Source organism: Leucopleurus acutus, assembly GCF_964270905.1.
Source record: "Leucopleurus acutus genome assembly, chromosome: 1".
In the NCBI taxonomy this organism is placed as follows: Eukaryota; Metazoa; Chordata; class Mammalia; order Artiodactyla; family Delphinidae; genus Leucopleurus; species Leucopleurus acutus.
In genome coordinates, this window is record NC_139142.1 from 131,141,685 (window position 1) to 131,164,399 (window position 22,715).

The following is a 22,715-nucleotide window of genomic DNA, read 5'->3' on the forward strand; positions in this document are numbered from 1 at the left end:
CTGAAACTAACATAATATTGTAAATCAACTATACTTCATTAAAAAAAAATCTCTGGAGTAGTCAGTCTGTCTTAATACTGCAATAGTGACATGCTCAGATCCTGAATATCAAGATCTCAGAGATTTCGTTATTAAACAAAGAAAAGAAAACCTAATTCCTAAAACAAAGTAGACAATAACAAGGTAGGAAGAAAACGTGGAGGTCAAGGGGGTTAACTGTTGGAAGTGAACTACAGCCACAGTGCCCTTAGCACTCTCCAGTGGTGTGTTATAATCTATTTCTAAATACTAAATTATATACCAAATATGCTGTATAATAAAACTAACATAAAAAATTAATACTTTCTCTTTGTCAAAATAACTTTATCAGAAAAAGTAGTTTAAAATAAAGTATTTAATTCCATGCTTCTTATAACGTGAAATAAACTTTTACCATTACTTACTGTATTGATGGTTTGGGGGTATATTGTTACTTGTAAGAATTTCACTTTTCAGCTGACCCTAAACAAAAAATTTGAATTATATGAGAATGAAAAAGAAAATGCATACATATTCAGACACAAACACACACACACACAAATTTGGTCCTAAATCAATATCTTTATTCCCATCTTCACAATTATTAGTCCATAAGAAAAACACACTGAGCACTATTTACAGATATATTTCTTTAGAATAATACTTTAGTAGATAATTTTTATAAATTCTAAATATCTGGAAACAAGATTTTAAGACTGTGTTCCCCTTTGACTTAAAATGTGTATATGTGTACATACATATATACACATATATATATACATACACACACACACACATCCATGAATTAGGATCTCAAACACTTTCTAGACAAAGGCAAATTAACCTAATGTTACAATATCTTTCTGATTGGAATTAATTCAATTCAGAAAATTCAACTGTTCTTCCTTTCTCTAAGTAAATAAACATGACTAAGACTGGCTTAGCACGCTTAGTTTTGAAGCAATCGTTCACTATTCAAGAATGCATCATCACAAATGCTTAAAACATTTGCTAAGAACACATTTTTTGATCTGAAAGGTATCAGCTTTCTTTACAATACCCTTCAAGTAATCATTCTCATATGAAACTCCACAATGCAACCAGAATACCATCAAAATGAGAGTGTAAAAAACCATAAACACAGTTTTAATGTGATAGTATAGGTTCTCATCTCACTGTCAAGCGAATGATTTCACAAAGATCTTCAAAATCAAAAGTGCTTTTTTTTAAAGATAGAGTGATTCCAAAAACTGTGTTGCACACTTCTGACTTAGTTACATACAACTTAAACAAAAGACTGATATCCTGTCCTCATTAAAGACTGCTATGTAAAACAAATCTAGGGAGTGTGGTTAGCTCTTCAAGGTACGAACTGAAATTACCAAGATGTGTTCCCTTGACTCCGGGTAAGACATGACGCAGTTAACATTCCAGTAGGCACTGAGACTATCAAGCCGTATAAGCTATAGAAGAAAATGGAAAAGGTCAGGTAACTAACACACTGAAATTATGAATCAATATTAAGAGATTATTCTCATGTTCACTACCCCAAAATTCTCCAGTTGCCATTTTGAACTTTTAAAGGAAAGGAGATATTGCAAAAATGGAGGAAAATATATGTATGTTATACAGAGACTTTATTATTAATCTAGCATTTGCTAAATTGTGCTTCCAGGAACACTATTCCCAAGGGGATTCATTCATTCAGTGATCAAATATTTATTGAGAATTTAGTATTTAACAGACTGTAAATATTTCACTGAATAAGAAATACATGATTCAGGACTTCCCTGGTGGCGCAGTGGTTAAGAATCTGCCTGCCAATGCAGGGGACATGGGTTCAAGCTCTGCTCCAGGAAGATCCCACATGTCGTGGAGCAACTAAGCCTGTGCGCCACAACTGCTGAGCCTGCGCTCTAGAGCCCGTGTGCCACATCTACTGAAGCCTGCGCGCCTACAGCCTGTGCTCTGCAACGAGAGACGCCACTGCAATAAGAAGCCCGTGCACCCCAAGGAAGAGTAGCCCCCGCTTGCTGCAACTAGAGAAAGCCCACGCGCAGCAACAAAGACCCAATGCAGCCAAAAATAAATAAATTTATAAAAAAGAAAAAAGGAAGAAAGACATGATTCCTCCAGTGGTTACAAATGGCTGTTTCAAGGGAGGGGTGAGAGGAAAGGATTCTATGATGAACAAAGGTGGGGAAAGCTACATACTAAATATCCTTCTTAAAGATTCACAATGTTTATTAACATATTTAAAGTACTGTGAAGTCCTGGAGTTTAAAACAAAATAAAATGTACCTGTTTAACTATGTACAGCTTTCTACTTTAGTCAGTAATCTTACTTGACCAGAGAATATTTTTTCAACAAATCTGATAATATCTTAATTACCTAATGCTCCATGAAGTACAAAGTGGGAAACATTAATTTTATTCAGTTTCTTTATATTCTAGGTGAAGAATCTAAACCTCAGAATAGGTTAGTTATTACAGAAGGTTGTCACATAGTAAGTAGCAGAGCCAAAACTGGACCCAAAACTTTTAACCCACATTCCAATGGTATATTATGCTCCACGAATACAATTTGGGAAACATTAATTTTATCCGGTTTCTTTATATTCTAGGTGAAGAATCTAAACCTCAGAATAGGTTAAGTGATTACAGAAGGTCACATAGTAAGTAGCAGAGCCAAAACTGGACCCAAAACTTTTAACTCATATTCCAATGGCATATTCTGCTCCATCAAGGTTTCTTGAAGAAAATACATTAAGTGTTTGTACTTAGGAAAATAAATGGATTAAAAAGTCTAGTCTAATACCTTGTATATAATTTTTTCTGCTTCATTTAATATGCATGGAGTCCAGTATTCATTTGCAGTCTAAAAGAAAAAAAAAAGAGTAACTTTGAAATGAAATATATGTATCAACAAAACAGTGCTCTAATAACCGTAACAAAATAACTTGGGAATAAAAAGACATTTAGCTAATGATTGCTAATGTTAGTTACCTGTTTCTTTACATATTTATATTACAAAATCAAAGGAACAGTGAAAATGGAATTGAGGAGGTTCTAATTTAACTGAGTTCATTCATTCAGAAAATAATTACTGAGCTACTCTGTGTCTGTGTGTGGAAGGAATTGGGTATGAATAAAAACAGAAAGCCAGCCTATAAACTATTGAAGAAGTCCACATTCTTGTAAAAACTAAATAAATAAATAATTATTGCGAAGTAGGAAGAAAACCAGGAGAATATGGAAATCACAGCACGACCATGTTTCTACAAAGTCAGTATGGTCAGCAATGCCAAAAGCTGCTGTGAGATAAACTAAAATAAACTTACTTAAGCGGCCAGGGCATTACCGATGAACTTGTTAAGAGCAGTTTCAGTGGAGCAGTAGAATAAGAGTATAGTGGGTAGGGAGTCATTAGGAGGTGGGGAAATAAAGATAGCAAAGGTAGAGACTTTTCTCACAAACTTAGAAAGAAGAGAAGGAGAAGGCAATAGTTAGATGGGGCCTGGGTGCAGTGGGAGAAGGTTAAGGAGAGGCTTTTTAATTTTAATATAAAAGAGACGCTTGAATGTATTTAAATGCTTAGAAGAAGGAGGTAGGGAAGGGAGAAGAGGGAAGAAGAAGGGTTGAAGATTTAGGAAAGAGAAGGAAATTGACAGAAATAAGGAAGAAAAGGCAAAAGGTAGGAGGGGGTGAGAGAAAAGGGGGAAAAAGCCTCCTAAGGACATGGGGGATGACGGGATCCAGATCAGAGGTGGGAAGCTTATCTTAGATATAAAAGTTAGTTTGTAAGTGGAAAGATGGAAAGAAGGAATGGTATAGATACAGAAAGAGTTAAGTTTGCTATTATTGTTGTTATAATAGTCAATGTAGTAGGTGAAGCAGAAACTGAGCCAGACAATGTACCAAATGCTTTACACAAACTATCTAATTTAATCATCACAAAAACACTAAAATATAGGTACTATTGTATCAATGAATGAAGGCTGGATAGAAGGAAACCAACATGATAACCAGTTCAGTAATGTGTCACAGGTGCTTTGATAAAATATAATGGGGAACATAAAAGAAGGAATGGTAACTTCTAAAAGTGAAGTAAAAAAAAAGAATGAGAAAGACGGTAGCATCGGAAGGAACTATTAAAACCTGAATAGAATCACCAGGCAGATTAAGGGAAAAGAATAACGCAGGCAAAGAAAACCATATGAACAACCTGAGCAAAGATACAGAGGATCAAACAACAGCGCACACTAAGGAAACTACACACCATCCTTAGAATGCCTGTTATCAGTCAATGGGAACTGTGTGACTATTTTGTATTTTTCATTTGGTCTTCTAGAATCTCAACATTAAACAGTGAGTTCACTTATGACTAATATTACTGGTCTCATTTTTCTGGAACAATTATCTCTCTGCCTTTCAGAACACAGATTCTGGTTTCTTTAGAAGTGTTATAGTATTATTTCTTTTTTATTGAAAGCTACTTCAAATTCATTTTGGAAACAAGCAGAGGATAAACAGTGTATTAAACACTAGCTTCCTTGACTCCCTTTCCTTTGTTTCTCCAGTACCTTTTCTTTCATTTTTCTGCTTTGATCTTCAGCTGATGTATACCTCTACTTCTCTGCATGCATGTATCTTCTTAAGGCCTCCATGTAACAATGTCCTTTTTCTGTTTAATAGTCTACTTCTCTTTCTTTTTTTCTTCGTCTTCTTTCCCTACTAAGGCCCTCTTCATATAACTAATCAAAAGGCAAAAATGTACCCTGTATGATCTACTGCTCACTGTCCTTAACTTTAAAACATGTTTCCTACCACTTAGTTGTCCATAATAGTAAAAAAATGTCCAACCTGGATATACACACTCTATATCCTTAAAGACCTTTAAGAGGAAAACCAAACTGCATTATAAAATACTTAATCAAAATAAATTAGCTTATGTACATTTCAATATAATAAACAGATACAATGTATAAACTATTTGGAAATTATACTATGAACAATAACATGACTCTATAGAAATCTATCTTCCCCTAATTTACTAAAGAGTTAAGATACAGCTTTTAATACTTTCAAAACACTTGTTCTTGATATTTTGAAATCTGTTAAATTCAAAGGTAAATCAAAATAATTAGAGACTATAATAAAAGTATCACTAAAAGTTGTAAATTCCTAGAAAAGCTGTAGAAAGATTACACGTAAAAATAAAACAGCTATTTGTAGTAATAGCTGATTTTAGGAAATTCACCCCGTGACTTCAGAATGATATTTCACAGGTTCCACAGAAATTTTAAATAAGGTAACTTTACCAATAGACTAAGTTCTCCCAGTGTGACACCAAATGAAAGAGGCCGCTTTGAATCTGTTACCTATCAAAGAAAAAAAGGTGACATTAAAATATACTGATAGTGAGGGTAAATCCATTCTCCACTCTACAATAGGCAACATAGGACAATGAGTTTAAAAGTAACGCAACCAAACGGATTTGTGTAAAAGAAACGGAAGGAAGACAGTAACATGGCTGGGATTTTCCATATTTTGTAGGCATGACACTAACATGATACTTTCCTAGTGGAACTATTTTCTTACTAGAAGTGAGAAGATTCACTCACTAGGACTAAACAGACTCTTGTCTACATAGTTTAAAAGAGACAGTCTCTTTATGTATATACCATTAAAGATGTTCTCCATAGATAAAAAACAAGGAGTTGCAGGTAAAACCATGCCACTAAATTATTTTTAAAACATTTAAGATTTTCACATTTAGAAATGTGAACTGTCTATTTAAGCCTTTAATTTCCCGGACACTTTAAAAATGGTTTGTTAGAAGATGCTTCAAGATTCTTAACATTTAATTTCCTGAATCCCTTAACTCAAAATATGCCAATGTTAAACTTCTATTTCTCATCTTCAATACCTAAATTATATTTATACACAGTGCTTAAACCGTGCCATGGGGTGTACGATGTCATTGTTTTCGACATCTCAAAGATGTCCAAAAGTCAGTGTTTTTTGGTCATGAAAGAAAATAGGGAAACTAGAGAGAGGAGAAAAATCATGTTCTAAATCATCCACCACAGACTTGAGTTTAGTCACCTAAATGCATGCTCTGGTATACCTGCAAAGCACAAAGAGCTTTGTGAGCTTTGTTTTTAATATTAGATATATTATGATTTGTGGCAAAATGTATTTCCCCTCATTCCCATATTCATCTTTTTATACCTATGGATATCAAGCTCAAAATAACTTGCAGTTATTTCAGAAGGAACTTTAATAAAACACAACTCCTCAGCTGCTAATGCACTACCCATAAATTATTGCTATCATACAAAGAACATCTTTATGATAATCATACTTTTCCTCCCCCCATTTCTATATTTTTCACTATCCTTCTAGACACAATAATTAAGGTAATCACATTGAAAGAGGCAATAGAAGGAAGATCCCTTTGTGCTTTAATTTTTTTCCTTTAGGTTATTTTAATATATTTTGTCGCTGACAGCAATTTAAATGTAATTGATATTACTTGTCCCACTCCTATGCATCTCTGTATTTCTTCATTAAAGAGAAAGAAATAATGTACCTTTTGAATTGTATTTGCTCAATAAAAAAGCTTAGTTTAAGTTTAAACTGAGATTATCATTCACCAACATGCCATTAGCTTTAAGAATAAGTCTTTTACTTCCAAGATGGGGTGAGTCAATTTTATTTTCCTAAGTTTGTTTTAAACAAGGAGATTTATTATTTTGGTTTTTAGACATTATTTGTTAGCAAAATTCAGTGTAATGACTACAGAAAAACCAAAACATAAAAGTCAATGTAAGATAGAGATGGTGTATCTTGAAAAACTACAAGTGTGTCTTACTGAATATTTAGTTACAAAAGGAACTTATCAGGAAAGTAAAATAAATTCTATACATGGCAGTATGACTTTAATTCAATCCAAACTTAAAGCAAACAAAAAAGAAAGCAAACTCATTTTTGGAAAAGATGAAAAAGCATTTCCAATTTGTTAGGTAAATGAAAAAAATTCAAGGCTCCTCATGTATGTTTCGAACTTTAAGACAAAGCAGTGCCTATTAAGTTCAAAATATTTGTTACATTTTAACTAAAATTAATCAGTAAAACAGTTCTTAATCAACTAATGTTAAACTGTTGCTTATAAGTGAAGTGTGGTTTCTAAATATTGCTACACATGTGTGTGAGTAGCTGTGGGTGTTAAAATCCAACATGGTGGAAAGTAAAGTGAATGAGACTAGCAGCCAACAGACCTGGATTTTAGTCCCCTCTCTACCAACTACCATTATAAACGATTACTTCATCACCTCTGGAAACTAATTTTTTGTTATTAATAAAAAAAATTAGTTCCTTAAAGATATATTAGTCTAAGTCTTTAAACAAAATTCAAAATAAATGATAGAGAAAAATCCAAAAATCTCTTAAATTAGCTTTAGAAAGGAACATATGGAAGTTTTATGATATATGTACACACATTAATGCCGGATGAAAAAAGCCTAACACAAGGAAGGAGATATGGTAGTGTACTAATCAGGAAAAAAAATCTATCTTGGATTCAAAATTGCTATTTATGGGCAAATCAAGAATTAGTGTCATAAAATACACACTTAATTACTAACTTAAACCAAGTAAAGTAAGTTACTTACATCATCTTCATATTTAATGTGAATGTCTGTGATTTTTACTTGTACATTTTTAATTACTTGAGTTGCCAATTTTTCCAACAATGTATCCTTTTTGGCTTCTTTTGGTTTATCTATAAAAAACAGGAAAATACAAGTTCAAGACTTGAAATTCTCCAACAGAGGGCAGAGAGCAGAAGCAAGAAGAACTACAATTCTCCAGCCTGTGGAAGGAAAACCACATTCACAGAAAGACAGACAAAATGAAAAGGCAAAAGACTTTGTACCAGATGAAGGAACAAGATAAAACCCAAGAAATGAAGCGGAGATAGGCAACCTTCCAGGAAAAGAATTCAGAATAATGATAGTGAAGATGATCCAGGACCTCAGAAAAAGAATAGAGGCAAAGATTGAGAAGATGCAAGAAATGTTTAACAAAGACCTAGAAGAATTAAAGAACAGACACCTAGAAGAGTTAAAGAACAAACAATCAGAGATGAACAATATAATAACTGAAATGAAAAATACACTAGAAGGAATCAACAGCACAATAACTGAGGCAGAAGAATGGATAAGTGACCTGGAAGACAATGGTGGAATTCACTGCCACAGAAGAGAATAAAGAAAAAAGAATGAAAAGAAATCAAGACAGCCTAAGAGATCTCTGGGACAACATTAAACACAACAACATTCACATTATAGGGGTCCCAGAAGAAGAAGAGAGACAGAAAAGACTTGAGAAAATACTTTAAGATATTATAGTCGAAAACTTCCCTAACATAGGAAACGAAATAGCTACCCAAGTCCCGGAAGCACAGAGAGTCCAGGCAGGATAAACCCAAGGAGAAACAAGCTGACACACATAGTAATAAAACTGACAAAAATCAAAGAAAAATTATTGAAAGCCACAAGGGAAAAACGACAAATAACATACAAGGGAACTCTCATATGGTTAACAGCTGATTTCTCAGCAGAAACTCTACAAGCCAGAAGGGAGTGGCATGATACATTTAAAGTGATGAAAGGGAAGAAACTACCACCCAGATTACTCTACCCAGAAAGGATCTCATTCAGATTCGACAGAGAAATCAAAAGCTTTACAGACAAGCAAAAGCTAAGAGAAATCAGCACCACCACACCAGCTCTACATATAAATATATATGCACCCAACATAGGAGCACTTCAATACATAAGGCAACTGCTAACAGCTATAAAAGAGGAAATCAACAGTAACATAGTAATAGTGGGGGACTTTAACACCTCACTTACACCAATGGACAGATCATCCACACAGAAAATTAACCAGGAAACACAAGCTTTAAATGACACAATTGACCAGAGAGGATTAATTAATATTTATAGGACATTCCATCCAAAAACAGCAGATTACACTTTCTTCTCAAGTGCACAAGGAACATTCTCCCAGATAGCAATCTTGAGGGAAAAAAATGGAGCTGGAGGACTGAGACTCCCTGACTTCATACTATACTGCAAAGCTACAGTAATCAAGACAATATGGTACTGGCACAAAAACAGAAATATAGATCCATGGAACAGGAGAGAAAGTCCAGAGATAATCCCACACACCTATGATCAACTAATCTATGACAAAGGAGGAAAGGATATACAATGGAGAAAAGATAGTCTCTTCAATAAGTGGTGCTGGGAAAACTGGACAGCTACAGGTAATAGAATGAAATTAGAACACTCCGTAACACCATACACAAAAATGAACTCAAAATGGATTAAAGACCTAAATGTAAGACAGGACACTATAAAACCCTTAGAGGAAAACATAGGAAGAACACTCTTTGACATAAATCACAGCAAGATCTTTTTTGATCCACCTCCTAGAGTAATGGAAATAAAAACAAAAATAAACAAATGGGACCTAGTGAAATTTAAAAGCTTTTGCAAAACAAAGCAAACTACAAACAAGACGAAAAGACAAACCTCAGAATGGGAGAAAATGTTTGCAAACAAATCAACGGACAAACGATTAATCTCCAAAATATATAAACTGCTCAAGCAGCTCAATATTAAAAAAACAAACCAAATCAAAAAATGGTCAGAAGGGCTTCCCTGGTGGCGCAGTGGTTGACAGTCTGCCTGCTGATGCAGGGTTCACGGGTTCATGCCCCGGTTTGAGAAGATCCCACATGCCGTGGAGCAGCTAGGCCTGTGACCCATGGCCGCTGAGCCTGCGCGTCAGGAGCCTGTGCTCCGCAATGGGAGAGGCCACAACAGTGAGAGGCGTGCGTACCGCAAAAACAAAACAAAACAAAAAATGGTCAGAAGACCAATCAAAAAATGGACAGAAGACCTAAATAGACATTTCTCCAAAGAAGACATACAGATGGCCAAGAAGCACAAGAAAAGCTGCTCAACATCACTAATTATTACAGAAATGCAAATCAAAACTACAGTGAGGTATCACCTCACACCAGTTACAACAGGCAACATCAGAAAATCTACAAACAACAAATGCTGGAGAGGGTGTGGAGAAAAGGGAACCCTCTTGCACTGCTGGTAGGAATGTAAATTGATACAGCCACTATGGAGAACAACAGTATGGAGGTTCCTTAAAAAACTAAAACTAGAATTACCATATGACCCAGCAATCCCACTACTGGGCATATACCCAGAGAAAACCATAATTCAAAAAGACACATGCACCCCAATGTTCACTGCAGTACTATTTACAATAGCCAGGTCATGGAAGCAACCTAAATGCCCAGCGACAGACGAATGGATAAAGAAGATGTGGTACATATATTTGAGGGAATATTACTCAGCCAGAAAAAGGAACAAAAGTGGGTCATTTACAGAGACATGGATGGATCTAGAGATTGTCATACAGAGTGAAGTAAGTCAGAAAGAGAAAAACAAATATCGTATATGAATGCATATATGTGGAACCTAGAAAAATGGTACAGATAAACCGGTCTGCAGGGCAGAAGTAGAGACACACGTGTAGAGAACAAACGTATGGACACCAAGGCGGGGAAGTGGCAGGGGGTGGTGGTGGTGTGATAAATTGGGAGATTGGGATTGACATATATACACTAATCTGTATAAAACAGATAACTAATAGGAACCTGCTGTATAAAAAATAAGATTCAAAAAAAAAAAGAGTTGAAATTCTCACATAGTTCATAATCAATGACCAAACGATAGCTAAGGCATTACTCAATGCAAATTACAACCTATTCCAGTGTCCTTCTTTTATTTTAGATTTTAGATTTTAATATGCATTTTCAAATTAAAACTTATTTTTGAAGCTACATTGTAATCGAACATTCATTTGACCTTTGAAGACAGAAATTAAGTGGCAATGTGTATAAATAACACGTGGCATAAAAACTACTTTTACCTACCTTTTGAGCGATCAAGACCTTTAAAAGGTTTCTTAAAATGTTTTTTGTGCTTTTTACGTTTACGTCCTTCTCAGTGGAAGCATTTTAGTGAGAAAAGGATAAAATTCAAGTTAGCAGATGAGAGGACAGAAAAGAAAACAAGAGACTTCTTCCTGACAGCAAATTTTGGTACAACTCACCTTACTTTATTCTAAACTGATCTGTTATTTCAATACAAGCAGAAATTCACAAACCTTCTTTAGTCTAGAATAACCTTCTTTAATCTAGAAAATAACTTGGCAGGTGCAATTATACAAAAATTGGGTAAAATAGCCATACAGAATGCCCTTTATAATATTTATGACTGCTTACAGTATGAAGTTTAATGTTTCATTTCAGCATTACCAAAATATTGGAAATGTAATAATAACAGGATAAAAAGACTTTCAGAGAAAGGTTTTGATAAGTGTGTGGTAGGAACACAGGAACACAAATGAAATGAATGGGTAGGCTGCCGACAGATGACTTCCTCTGGATGATACACCTCACAAGCAGAATACTTTAATAACTTGAGGACATAAAGAATACAAAAAGGGCAAAAAAAGTACATGGACTTGTACACTGAAATTAGCTTAATAATTCCTTTAACACCTCATTCACTTTTATTTGGCACTGCCTCACTTCATGGCATTAACCCAAACCTATCTTACCCAACTTACAAATCGTTACATTCAACTGCCTATTACACATCAACTCCAGTCCACGCTCTTGGGGCTGCCTCTGTATGGTCTCCCCTGCCTCCAGTCTCCACTGTTACCTCCAACCTAACATCCTTCTATACCGCCACCAGACTTGCATCTTCTAAAATACTATTCAGGCCTGTTAATTCCCTGCTCAAAATTCTTTTAAAGGCTCTCTGCAGCCTGCCAGATAAAATGAGAAAGTGTCTGCATGACACAAAGGTCCTTTCATGATCCGACCCCTATCACCCTGTCCTGTTCTATCTTCTGCCACTCATCCTTGCACTGGATACTTCAGGAATACTACTTACACTTTCCAAAACAAACCGTAACTTTCTAATGCCTAATGCCTCTACATGTTTCATTCCCTGAACTTGGTTTCCTCTCCCTGAAGTTCTTTACCAGGCAAATTCCTAGGAGGCTTCCAAATCTCAGGTCCAGCACTACAGCCTGTGTGAAGCCTTCTTTGACTCTTCCAAGCATCTCCAAGGCCATCTACCCCTGCACCTTATATAGACTTCCATTAAGCAGTGATTACACTGTATTTGAAATGTTTGCACAACTGTCTTGTTACCAGGCAGGAGTCTTCATTAGGACAGGAATTATCCTAACACCTAGGCACAAAGCACATGATACGTATCTGTTCAAATGAATCAAAAAAATCCACATCTGAACATTATAATAAAAATATAAGCTCAGTTAATGTTACATATATTTGAGAGAATATACATGATATTTAGCTTAAAATTTTAAACTCGTTCTTCCTTGATATTTTAAAGCAAATGGTCCTGTCACTACAAAAAACTAAGAATCAAATCCTGGTTTTTAAGAATAAAACCCTAAGTTTCAAGAAGAAAATATTTAATAAACGTATAACAAAATCTGGACTTTGCTATTACCAGTAGTTCTTGTCACAGTGATGTTCCCTAAGCCTTTTTCATTTATAAATTAAACATTCAGAAAAAGACTAAGTTCTCAACGAAATACCATTTGAAAAGAAACAGCTAAGAAAGCCAGAGTAGCCCTGAAAACCATCCCACTTAAGTAGGAAGCTTTCGGAGACAGGAGTTCAGCTGCCTGGGTTTAGAATCTACCATAACTCACTCTTCTCACCTGACCTCCTATTATCTTTCTGGTTTCACATTTGTTCTAGTTCTGTCTTTGATCTCAGTGTTAGATGCACCACGTTTAAACATCTTCAAATTGTTGCAAAATCTAATCTGAGTACTACATATTTCTTAAGAGAGAGTTTCTGTTTAATCGGATGGACAATAAATTCATGATCCCCAGTCACTGTCTAAAGCCGTTCTCAAATGTTTTGGTCTCAGGGTTCCTTTAACACACTTACAATTTAAGAACCTTAAATAGCTTTTCATTAGTGTGGGTTACAGCTATTGATATTTACCATATTGGAAATCAACACTGAAAATCTTTTTAATATTAACTCATTAAAAAAAAACCCATTATGTGATAGTACAGTTAACATGTATTTATGAAAAATAACTATATTTTCCAAACAAAAAGTTGTAGTGAGGAGGGTGGCATGGTTTTACAATCTTACAAATGTCTTTAATGTCTGGCTTAGTAGAAGACGGCTGGATTCAATTATCTGCTTCTGCCTTTGCTCTTTTGGTATATGTTGTTTAGATTGAAGTATGTGAAGAAAATCTGACCTAACTACAGATATGTAATACGAAAAGGAAGGAACATCTTCACGGTCTTTTCATGCAATTATGGATACTACACCAAACTCAACTAGTGATAGCTTCTTAAAGTTGCACCTTGGAAACTGAAACTCTATCAGTGTATCTTTCGTCTTAATTAAAATCAGTCTACCTTGCTCTTTTATACATTCATAATTTTTTACCACCCACTGATAATATGGAAATATTGCTTCACTGAATTATGCAGATCTTACAAACACTGAGTCACTTTATTATTTAATATCAAAAATCACACCAACTCTCATCAGAAAAGTCTTTTAAGTATGGGAAGCCATCAAGCTCAAAGTGGCAAATACAAATTCCCCAAAATTCTAATTTTTGTTCAGAAACTCAAATCTTTTTGCTGGCAACAAACACTGTCAGTTGTTTTTTCTTGAAGTTGTATTGTTGAAATGTCTACCAAACACCCAAATCTGAGTAATAATAGTCTGTCAGCCGTTCTTCCAAATAAAATGGCTTTCCATGAAAAAAGCAACTGGTTTCACTGACAACCCAAACAACTGCACAAGTATTTTTCCTTGAGACAATTATCCTGCTTCAGTCTGCAGAAGTACCTTGTGTATGCTTCCTCTTTTGTCACGAAACTTCAAAGATACATATGCTCAAGAGCTGTAATTTATTAAAATTAAAATTTTTCTATTTCATCAATGATATTCTTAAGTAAAATTGGTGCTTTTTCCATTTTATTTTGTTTTTTACTGAGAGTGATTGGTAAGGAACAATACAATGGCTCCTAATAGTATAGTTCAGTGCCACTGCCTCGATTCATGCTAAGGCAGCCAGCAATTTTACACATTACTTTTGCACCATCAGCACCAATGTCAACATAGTGAAACATCAAATAATGTCTTAGCATTATTATGAAAATAGTTTTTATTCTTTGAAAACCACTGCTCTAGAAGTTTTGGATTGTTTGTTTGTTTTTTAACGAGGAAGGAATATACACTCAAACTGAAAACAACGAAAGGATTATAAAGTACACACAAAGTCCTGGACAACTAAAGATATCATCAACAAACTTATTCTCATTTCAGAATCATCAAATTCTAGGCCTAGTTTTTTTATCCAGGCTAATATACCTTTTTGGAATAAAAGGAAACTCTGAATCAATGAGGTTTTACTTTATAGTGACCTCTGTCTGTTTTGTTTTGTTTTTAGCAATGCTGCCCAATGATTTTGTTACAAGTTTGAATGGGCCAGTGGAATTCATTTGTATCCTGGAGGCAGGCTGCTCCTAGTAGGATCAGAAAACACTGCCCCTGGCAGACTACAGAAAGCTGGTTCAATTACAACCTACAAAACTGGACAGTGGACCATGAGTATCCCCATGCTATCTTTTATATTAAACAAAGTGACTCAAAGACAAATTAACATAGTCAGCCACACTTACTCAAGGGGCAAATTTGTACAAAGAGAAACTCCTTTCAGGGTAATTTCATTCAATGCTGTGAAATCTGCATGCAACTTATTCTTCCATTTGTCATAATGAACCTAAACATTAAAGAAGTTTCTCGCAGTAAAAGTAATTATATCAGGGCTTCCCTGGTGGCGCAGTGGTTGAGAGTCCGCCTGCCGATGCAGGGGACATGGGTTCATGCCCCAGTTCGGGAAGATCCCACATGCCGCGGAGCGGCTAAGCCCGTGAGCCACGGCTGCTGAGCCTGCGCGTCCGGAGCCTGTGCTCCGCAACGGGAGAGGCCACAACAGTGAGAGGCCCGCGTACCGCAAAAAAAAAAAAAAAAAAAAAAAAAGTAATTATATCATAGTGCTTATTATTGCTTACATTTTGAGATAGAGACCCCACTTGCCATTTAATCAAAAGAAATTTTAAGTGTGACTGAGCTAATATAACAAATTCCTGAAAAGTTATAGGGAATACAGTTAAATAAATCAAATTACTGTGTAAAATATTAGAAATTATTATTTTAATGCGCTTGGTAAACTTCCTAGGATACAAAAGAATCCTACTGTAAATCCTAAAGCCGTGAGCCTTCAAATTTGCCTTTTGTGAGGCTGTCCAGGACAGTAGTCTACAGGTGCCTCCAAAGCTACTACAGAGGTGAAGCAAATCAGGGAGGACATGAGAAGAAAGTCACAGAAACATCTCTTATCAAGGTTCTAAATAAAGACTCACTCAAAAAATAAAAGGTTCTAATTTACTGCTTTTTACAAAGTCTGAAAACCACTGCTAGAGGAGAGGAATTGCTTAATTGAGAAACTACTATTCTACAGAACTAAAGTCAAAAAGGCAGTCCAGATCTGAAAGTTATCTATAGATCAAACTGTAAGCTTCATAAGGGCAGTGGATTGTGTCTGTTTCACCTCATGAATATTCAGCATCCAGCATAGTGCTTGCTACTAGAAGACATTAAGTATTTGGTGAATGAATAAAATGCTGAAGGTAGAGAAAAGGAAATGATGGTAAAGGGGAAAAACATGAATTACATTTCCATATTTTCTAAAAGGATGACACGTCATATGAACTCCATTAAAAGCACAAGCATGGATAAGAATATAATTTTGTATGTAGCTGAATATAATTAACCATGCATACCCACCAGGCTTGATGTCCTTGTAAACAAAGTTTTCCAAGCCATATATGAACTCCCCTGAATGTGCGCCTGCATCCGCATGGCAGCGATAACCAAAATGCAAAGCGTTTAAAAGACACCTTTAATTTTACACATAAAATATGTCTAAACTTAGTTCAAAGAATTAGAAATCATGTAACAGAACAAGTAAAATCCAGTGACACCAAAACAACTTACTTCTAAGGAAATATTTTCAGTGACACCATTTTCATTCTTTCAACATATAAACTTTGTTTTCATAACATTAAAACAAAAATTCTTAATAATTAAAATAATAATTTTAAATTAAGCAAAATAGACAAATATCAATTATGGCTAATGTCTCACTGATTTGCCAAATTGTCAAAGAAAGCAAAAATCTGCTGTTTTGGTTCCCTTTTTCCCCACCATTTTGCCCATTTCAGAATGAAATATTGCTGTGATATTTACGCTAATTTTAGAGTCAGCTGAAATGAATTCATCTCACTTTAGTGTATGTTCCCTTTCAGACACATTGTCTGAATCCCTTCTATCCATTCTTGTCAGTGATGGCTAGGTAGCACCATCTTCCATTTCCCTCCTCAAATCCAGCCTAAACACCACTACAAGCTTACCTTCCTAAAACACAGCTGTGATCACATCACTCTCCGGATTTCTTTTAAAAAAGTAAAACTTACTTTCTCACTGACTACCAATTGAAGTCCATTATAAACCAGAGTCAAGAGCCAGACTGAGTTCAAATTCTAGCTCTGTCATTTTCCAGCAGCATAACCTAGAACAAGTTATTTAACTTCCAGCTTTCTCAACTATATAATGGGAACAATAAAAGCCTTTGTATCATAGAATTTTGACTATTAAATGAGTAAGCTGACATAAAGCATTTTGAAGAGTGACCCGCAAATAGTAAATTCTCAATAATTATTGTCATCACCATCATGGCATTCAAATCTCTTAAAACTGACCTAAACTTAGCTTTCCAACTCACGTCCGGCCGTGCTATCAAACTTCCAAATTCTTAGCTGCTCCCCATACATGCTCTACATTTTTTCTTTTCACTGTCCCCTTTACCATCACTGTCCCCTTTACCTAGAATGCCCTCTCTCCTTTCTGCATACTCATCCTTTAGACTCAGCTGAAATATAGACCTTCAGTGTCCACCCTGATCTCTGGCTGAACGTAATATGCCCATTATGAACTCCCGTAACACTCTTAGCTATAGCTCTTTGATAAGACTCAACACTCTCTCCTATTTATCACTATACATGAAGTCTTTCAACAGTAGGCTCCAGGAATTTTCTAATTTTTGTGTTTCCAACAATCTGTTGAACAGAATAGCATCAGACTTCTCAAAAGTACCTGGAAGTTAGAAGATTTTGCCTTCAAAATTCTAATTTTAAACCCAGCATTCTATCCCCAGCCAAATCAAACAAGTATGGAAGTAAATTACAAATCTTTCAGACTTGAAAGGATTTTTAAAATTATATCCAGTGTATCCTTTCTTAAAAGTTATTAGAAATGTTCTAGCAAAACAAAGGAACAAACTAAAAAAGAACAAAAGGCAAGGGACCCAATGAATTAAAACAGAAGAGCAGTGAAGACCAGTTCCAGGATGACAATTATGCAGCAGAACTAAAAAAACAACCAGTTCAGAGAAAGATCTCCAAGAGGGACAGGGGAACAGGGAGAGGACCAACAAATGGGTTTGGCCAATTGGAAAATAACACTGATAGTCATATGATAAATAGATTTCATGTAGTACACAAAAAGAATTGAAGATAAATTTACAAAGAAGACCAGGCAAGAAGCATTTACAAATTCAAGAAAAACAAAAGGCTACATAGCAAAGGAAATATAATCACAATACATTATTTGACCTATGCAGTGAATAATAATTATATTGTCATAGTAATGTAAATTTTGACTCGTAATTGGACAAAAATTATGATATAACCATTTTGTGAGAAGACAGAAAGGGGAATTTAGGATGAAAAAATTGTAGGAGAGGTGAACTCCTTAACTACTGTAACAGGAAATCCAAAATAGTGCCTTACATTAATACATTAGACAACAAAGAAAGTTAATATTTCTAAAATAGATGGTTCCCTCTAAGGAGTGGGTCTAGAGGGTAGAGAATGGTGGAATACGAAACTGACATTTTTCATCATAAGTCTTTTTGGAAAAACTATTTGATTTTAGAGTTAATGTTAACTCTAAAATTTTAGAGTTTTTGATAAAATTAACATTTTAAAATACAGAATCTATATAGCATTTAAAAATCTTTTGGTCTCACTAGGAACTTAATATTTCCCTTTACTTTACAATAGCCTTTCCAGGAAAATAAGCTCACTACAGTGAAATAAAAGAAGAAAAATATCAAGAAAGTTTATTTTTACAGTTAAGCAAGCTCTCTAGAAATGAATTTATATTTCAATTTTCTTTTCTTCCCACATAATAGTGGGCAGTACTTTATTTTAACAAATGAAACAAATTAAGTAAAAATAATTTTTTAAAGCAGATCAGCCTGAGGACTCTATTTTCATTTTTATCATCTGGTGCTTATAATTGAATCACTTCCTCTCCTTACCTCCTAGTCTCTATACATACACGACAGTGCTTTTAAAATCAAGAAATAAGTGGAAAAATAATAAGTATGAAAAATAAAGTATGGTAATCAAGTCAAAACTATTAATTAATAATGGTGAAATAGAAAGCACCTAAAGGCCAGGGTTGTCTTATCATTCGTACGAATAACATTACATGAACGTAGGATCCATATTCACACAAACTAGAAAAAATACTTATATGCAGTCAAGATAATTAAATGTATTTCTTGACAATTAAAGGAAAAAACCTGTATCAACATATTTCCCAATTCCTGAATTCATCTTTTATACTCAAAACATTTTTCTGACAAATCTAATGTAATAATGTTAAAACTGAGTTTCACTTTCTGAATTTTAGTTCTATCCAAAAAAACCTAAATTTTATCATCCAAGAAACTACAATGTAATGATTATATATTATATAAGCCTAACAGCCCCATTTACACAAGCTTAATACTACAGATGTTCATCCCCTATATATTTATCAGATCATCCTCAATAGCCTCTCTGCCAGACACAAACATATAAGTTTCCTAAGTATTGAAAACCCAGGAGTCAAAATTTCATAGGCACTTAATACAAAATGTATAGCAGGTTATCATTTTGCTGATTGTCAACTACTAAAACAGGAGAGAGCATATACCATGCTTTTTCTTATAGTTCACTGGAAACACTAAAATATTTTTTAAGCAATCACAGCTATTTCCATTCCAAATAAAAAAAATAATGAGTTTGGGGTTTGTTTCTCAAGAGGGAAAATATAACTTAATTATACATATTATAAATTATTATAAGTGTATAACTACATGTTATAGCAATATATCCAAGCATATATAAATACACCTATTGATGACTACATATAATTATATACATTTGTGTTAAGAAAACAGATTTAATCTGAATTGATTCAAGAAAGAAATAAAATTTTAGTGCTCTCCAAGCCTTTTTCCTCATTTTTATAAAACTACTTCTAATTAACCAAAATTGAATAAAAAGAAATACTCACACTGAACTGTCATAAAACAAAACCACTACCACCTTGCTTTATCTGGTACATAAAAGTACTAGAAATGAAGAAAACTGTTTTCATGGAAATATAGATCCTTAAGTTTCAGCAGAAACATAAGATATGGTTAAATATGAAAAGCGAAAGGAAAAAACATGTTTAGGCTTTTAAAAAATTCTACCATTAAGACAGCCTCTGTATTTTAAGTATTTAGTACTTTTTTGTAAAAGAATCAGTAATTCTGAGTAAGAGAAAAACACTTGTGGCAAAAAGAATTAGAATCATTAATAAAGAATTTTAATCAGCAAGCTACTTTTAAGAGAGATTTCTTATTGATTTAAATAAATATCAGCAGCTTAAGCTAGGAAAGATACCTTATTATAATATCTAAACATAATTTTTGTCATTTCTAACTCAACATTTGCCATATTTTTTAAGAGAGACCAAAGAGAAATGCCTTAACATTTTTAGTACCATCTTCTTTCATCACAGAAATATATAAACATGCTACCGAATGACACAAAAATGATGTAAAATGCTATAATTCTCACACCCCAATCTGCAATTGGGGTATGATTTGATTTGAAAGAGAAAACCAAACTTGGAAAGGCTTGGAAAACTCCTTCAACTCACCATCCTACAGACTACTCTTTTCCATCCTATCCTTATTGTTGCTCCATAAAGCAAATTAAAATACTCACCAGATTTATTTTTAGATAAAAACAAAACATTGAAACTTGAGACAAGATGTTAAAATGCTGAAATCTGAAAAATCAAGTTTTTAAAACTATCATGTATAATATAAACAGATAGCTAGGAAAAGAATTACAGCACCATTTCCTCTAAACATTATTTCACTATATTAATATAGCAAACCTTATTATCTTTCAACAACATGTGTGAAAATGCAGACAAAGAAATCATTAACCTTTGGGAAAAACAAACAGGCTTGCAAGAACTCAAAGAATTTGGGAAGTCTCCATTAAGTAGCACAGTAGAAATGACTGGTAAGAAAAGTAAGAAAATTTAACTGGCAGTGAGATAAAATAATCACAAAGGCAGTGATTCCCAAGTGTGTGTCATTAAAATCTTTACAATCAATATTGTGAGATATGGTTTTAAAAGAAGATTCTTTCTTTGGAACTACAACTTATGAAGGCCTATGAAAGAATCCTCTTTACAGAGCATTAAATATATCTAAAATATAGGTATATGTACATTTATCTAAAACATAAACTTATTGTACCTTTCTCTGCTGCTTTTTGAAGGGCTTCTTCAATTCGGGATAACTCTTTCTGTTTAATATCTTGCAAGGATTTTTCTTCCTTTTCAGCATCATATTTAATACCTAAAAATGTATAGTTAATTCACACATCAAGAAAGGCAATTAATAAATAAATAAGAAAAGTTCAGGCTCATTATAATATTGTATTGTGTGTGTAATAAGTAATTTTTTGTAAGTCAAAAAACATTTATATTCTTTAGATTGGTTTTACAAAAAGCTTAAACATAAATGATTCCTATTTATTTACAAAGCTTACATCGAAAGGAAAAGGACAGAAGGAAAGGAATTAAAGGGAGAAAGAAGATAGGAAAAAGGATATTTGGGAAAAAGGGTGAGTAGAAAGGTGAAAGGGAGGAACAAAGAGAAAGCTGAATGTATACCAAAAAATTTCCAGTTATTATATCTGAGCGGTAAAATTGTGAGTAACTACAAAAAACATGTAATATTCAATACCCGCTGGTATCAATGTAAGATTGATAAAAAGACTTTCAGAAATTAATTCAAGAACATGTATCAACAATCATAAAACATATATATCCTTTTAATCTAGTAATCTCATTTCTGATCATGTATCCTAAGGAAGTAACACAAAATGAGTAAGATATCTATAAGAAGGAGGAGTTTATAATGTTCACTATAATAGCAAAAAACAGTTGGCAGACCATAATGGAATATCCTATACCCTTTCAAAATTGTCACTATCACCATGAAAACTGTGAAACATATCAAAAATATATATATTAACCAAAAAAGCTAGATCCATGTTGTATATATGATAAATGCTACATCAAATCAAGCATGTATACAGTAAAGACTGGAAAACAAAAGGTAAAAATAAAAATTGTTTCTTTTATGGTTGAGAAAATATAAGTAATTTTCCCCTAAAATACCCAAACTTTTCTTAACATTATATTGTACTCAAACTGGAAAAACATTAATAATGAAAGATATCACTTTAAAAAACATCAGTACTTTAAAAATTAAAATACTATAGTTTATAATGAAAAAAATTATCTACTTTACACACATTTTTGAAAGAACATTCACTCAAAATCAGAATCAACAAAATGGGAAAAAAAATTGTCCAGTCTGTAGATTAACACATTTTTAAAAACTTATTTACTTTTATTCCCAAAAGTAAAAGTCTAATGTATCTCAACTTAATAGGAAGCCTTAGTTGTAGAATAATTATTCGTTGACAATAGAATAAATTTCAAAAATGGTTGAAATTATTCTTTCCAACAATAGCATAAAAATATTTTATATAAAATGTGGCAATATATGTGTATCTGTAAAATGTATGTATTGTATATGTGTACATATATAAATATGATCAGTTTATTTCTATTATCTTCTTTTTTACTAAACATATTAAAATACTTAACGTAGGTAACAATTTAATTTTACTATGATGCTATATAATTTTACTATGATGTTTACTATAATGCTTATAAACCTAAAATAACATACTTGCCCCAGGGACAACAAGCAGGTATAATCCCTCTAGGGTCGCAACAACAGCTTCTCCATAAAGGTTCTTCCAAGGAATCTTCAAAGTTAATTTATCTAAAGGAACATAATTTCAACCTTCTTACTTGGATGCTCAAGAAGATATACATTTCTCACTTTTCATTAAGAGAAAAAGTACACAAAACCCTTCACACATACAGTACGTACATCACTCAGAAAAAAAAAGAAAAAAAAACCCAACACAGTTTAAAACATCTTTTCCATATTATATTACCGTTAAGGTGACTATTC

General features: G+C 33.7%; 1 protein-coding gene across 1 annotated transcript in view; it reads right to left on the bottom strand.

Moving 5' to 3' along the window:
• Positions 1 to 22,715, bottom strand: part of VPS13C (vacuolar protein sorting 13 homolog C) — a 172,940-nt gene that overhangs the window by 128,140 nt on the left and 22,085 nt on the right. The window contains exons 4-10 of the mRNA XM_082842024.1: positions 22,425 to 22,520; positions 20,916 to 21,017; positions 7,695 to 7,804; positions 5,340 to 5,399; positions 2,837 to 2,896; positions 1,401 to 1,481; positions 444 to 501 (exon numbers count right to left, since the gene is read on the bottom strand). Coding sequence (XP_082698150.1) covers positions 444 to 501; positions 1,401 to 1,481; positions 2,837 to 2,896; positions 5,340 to 5,399; positions 7,695 to 7,804; positions 20,916 to 21,017; positions 22,425 to 22,520 — 567 coding nt within the window. The remainder of the gene's footprint in view (positions 1 to 443; positions 502 to 1,400; positions 1,482 to 2,836; positions 2,897 to 5,339; positions 5,400 to 7,694; positions 7,805 to 20,915; positions 21,018 to 22,424; positions 22,521 to 22,715) is intronic.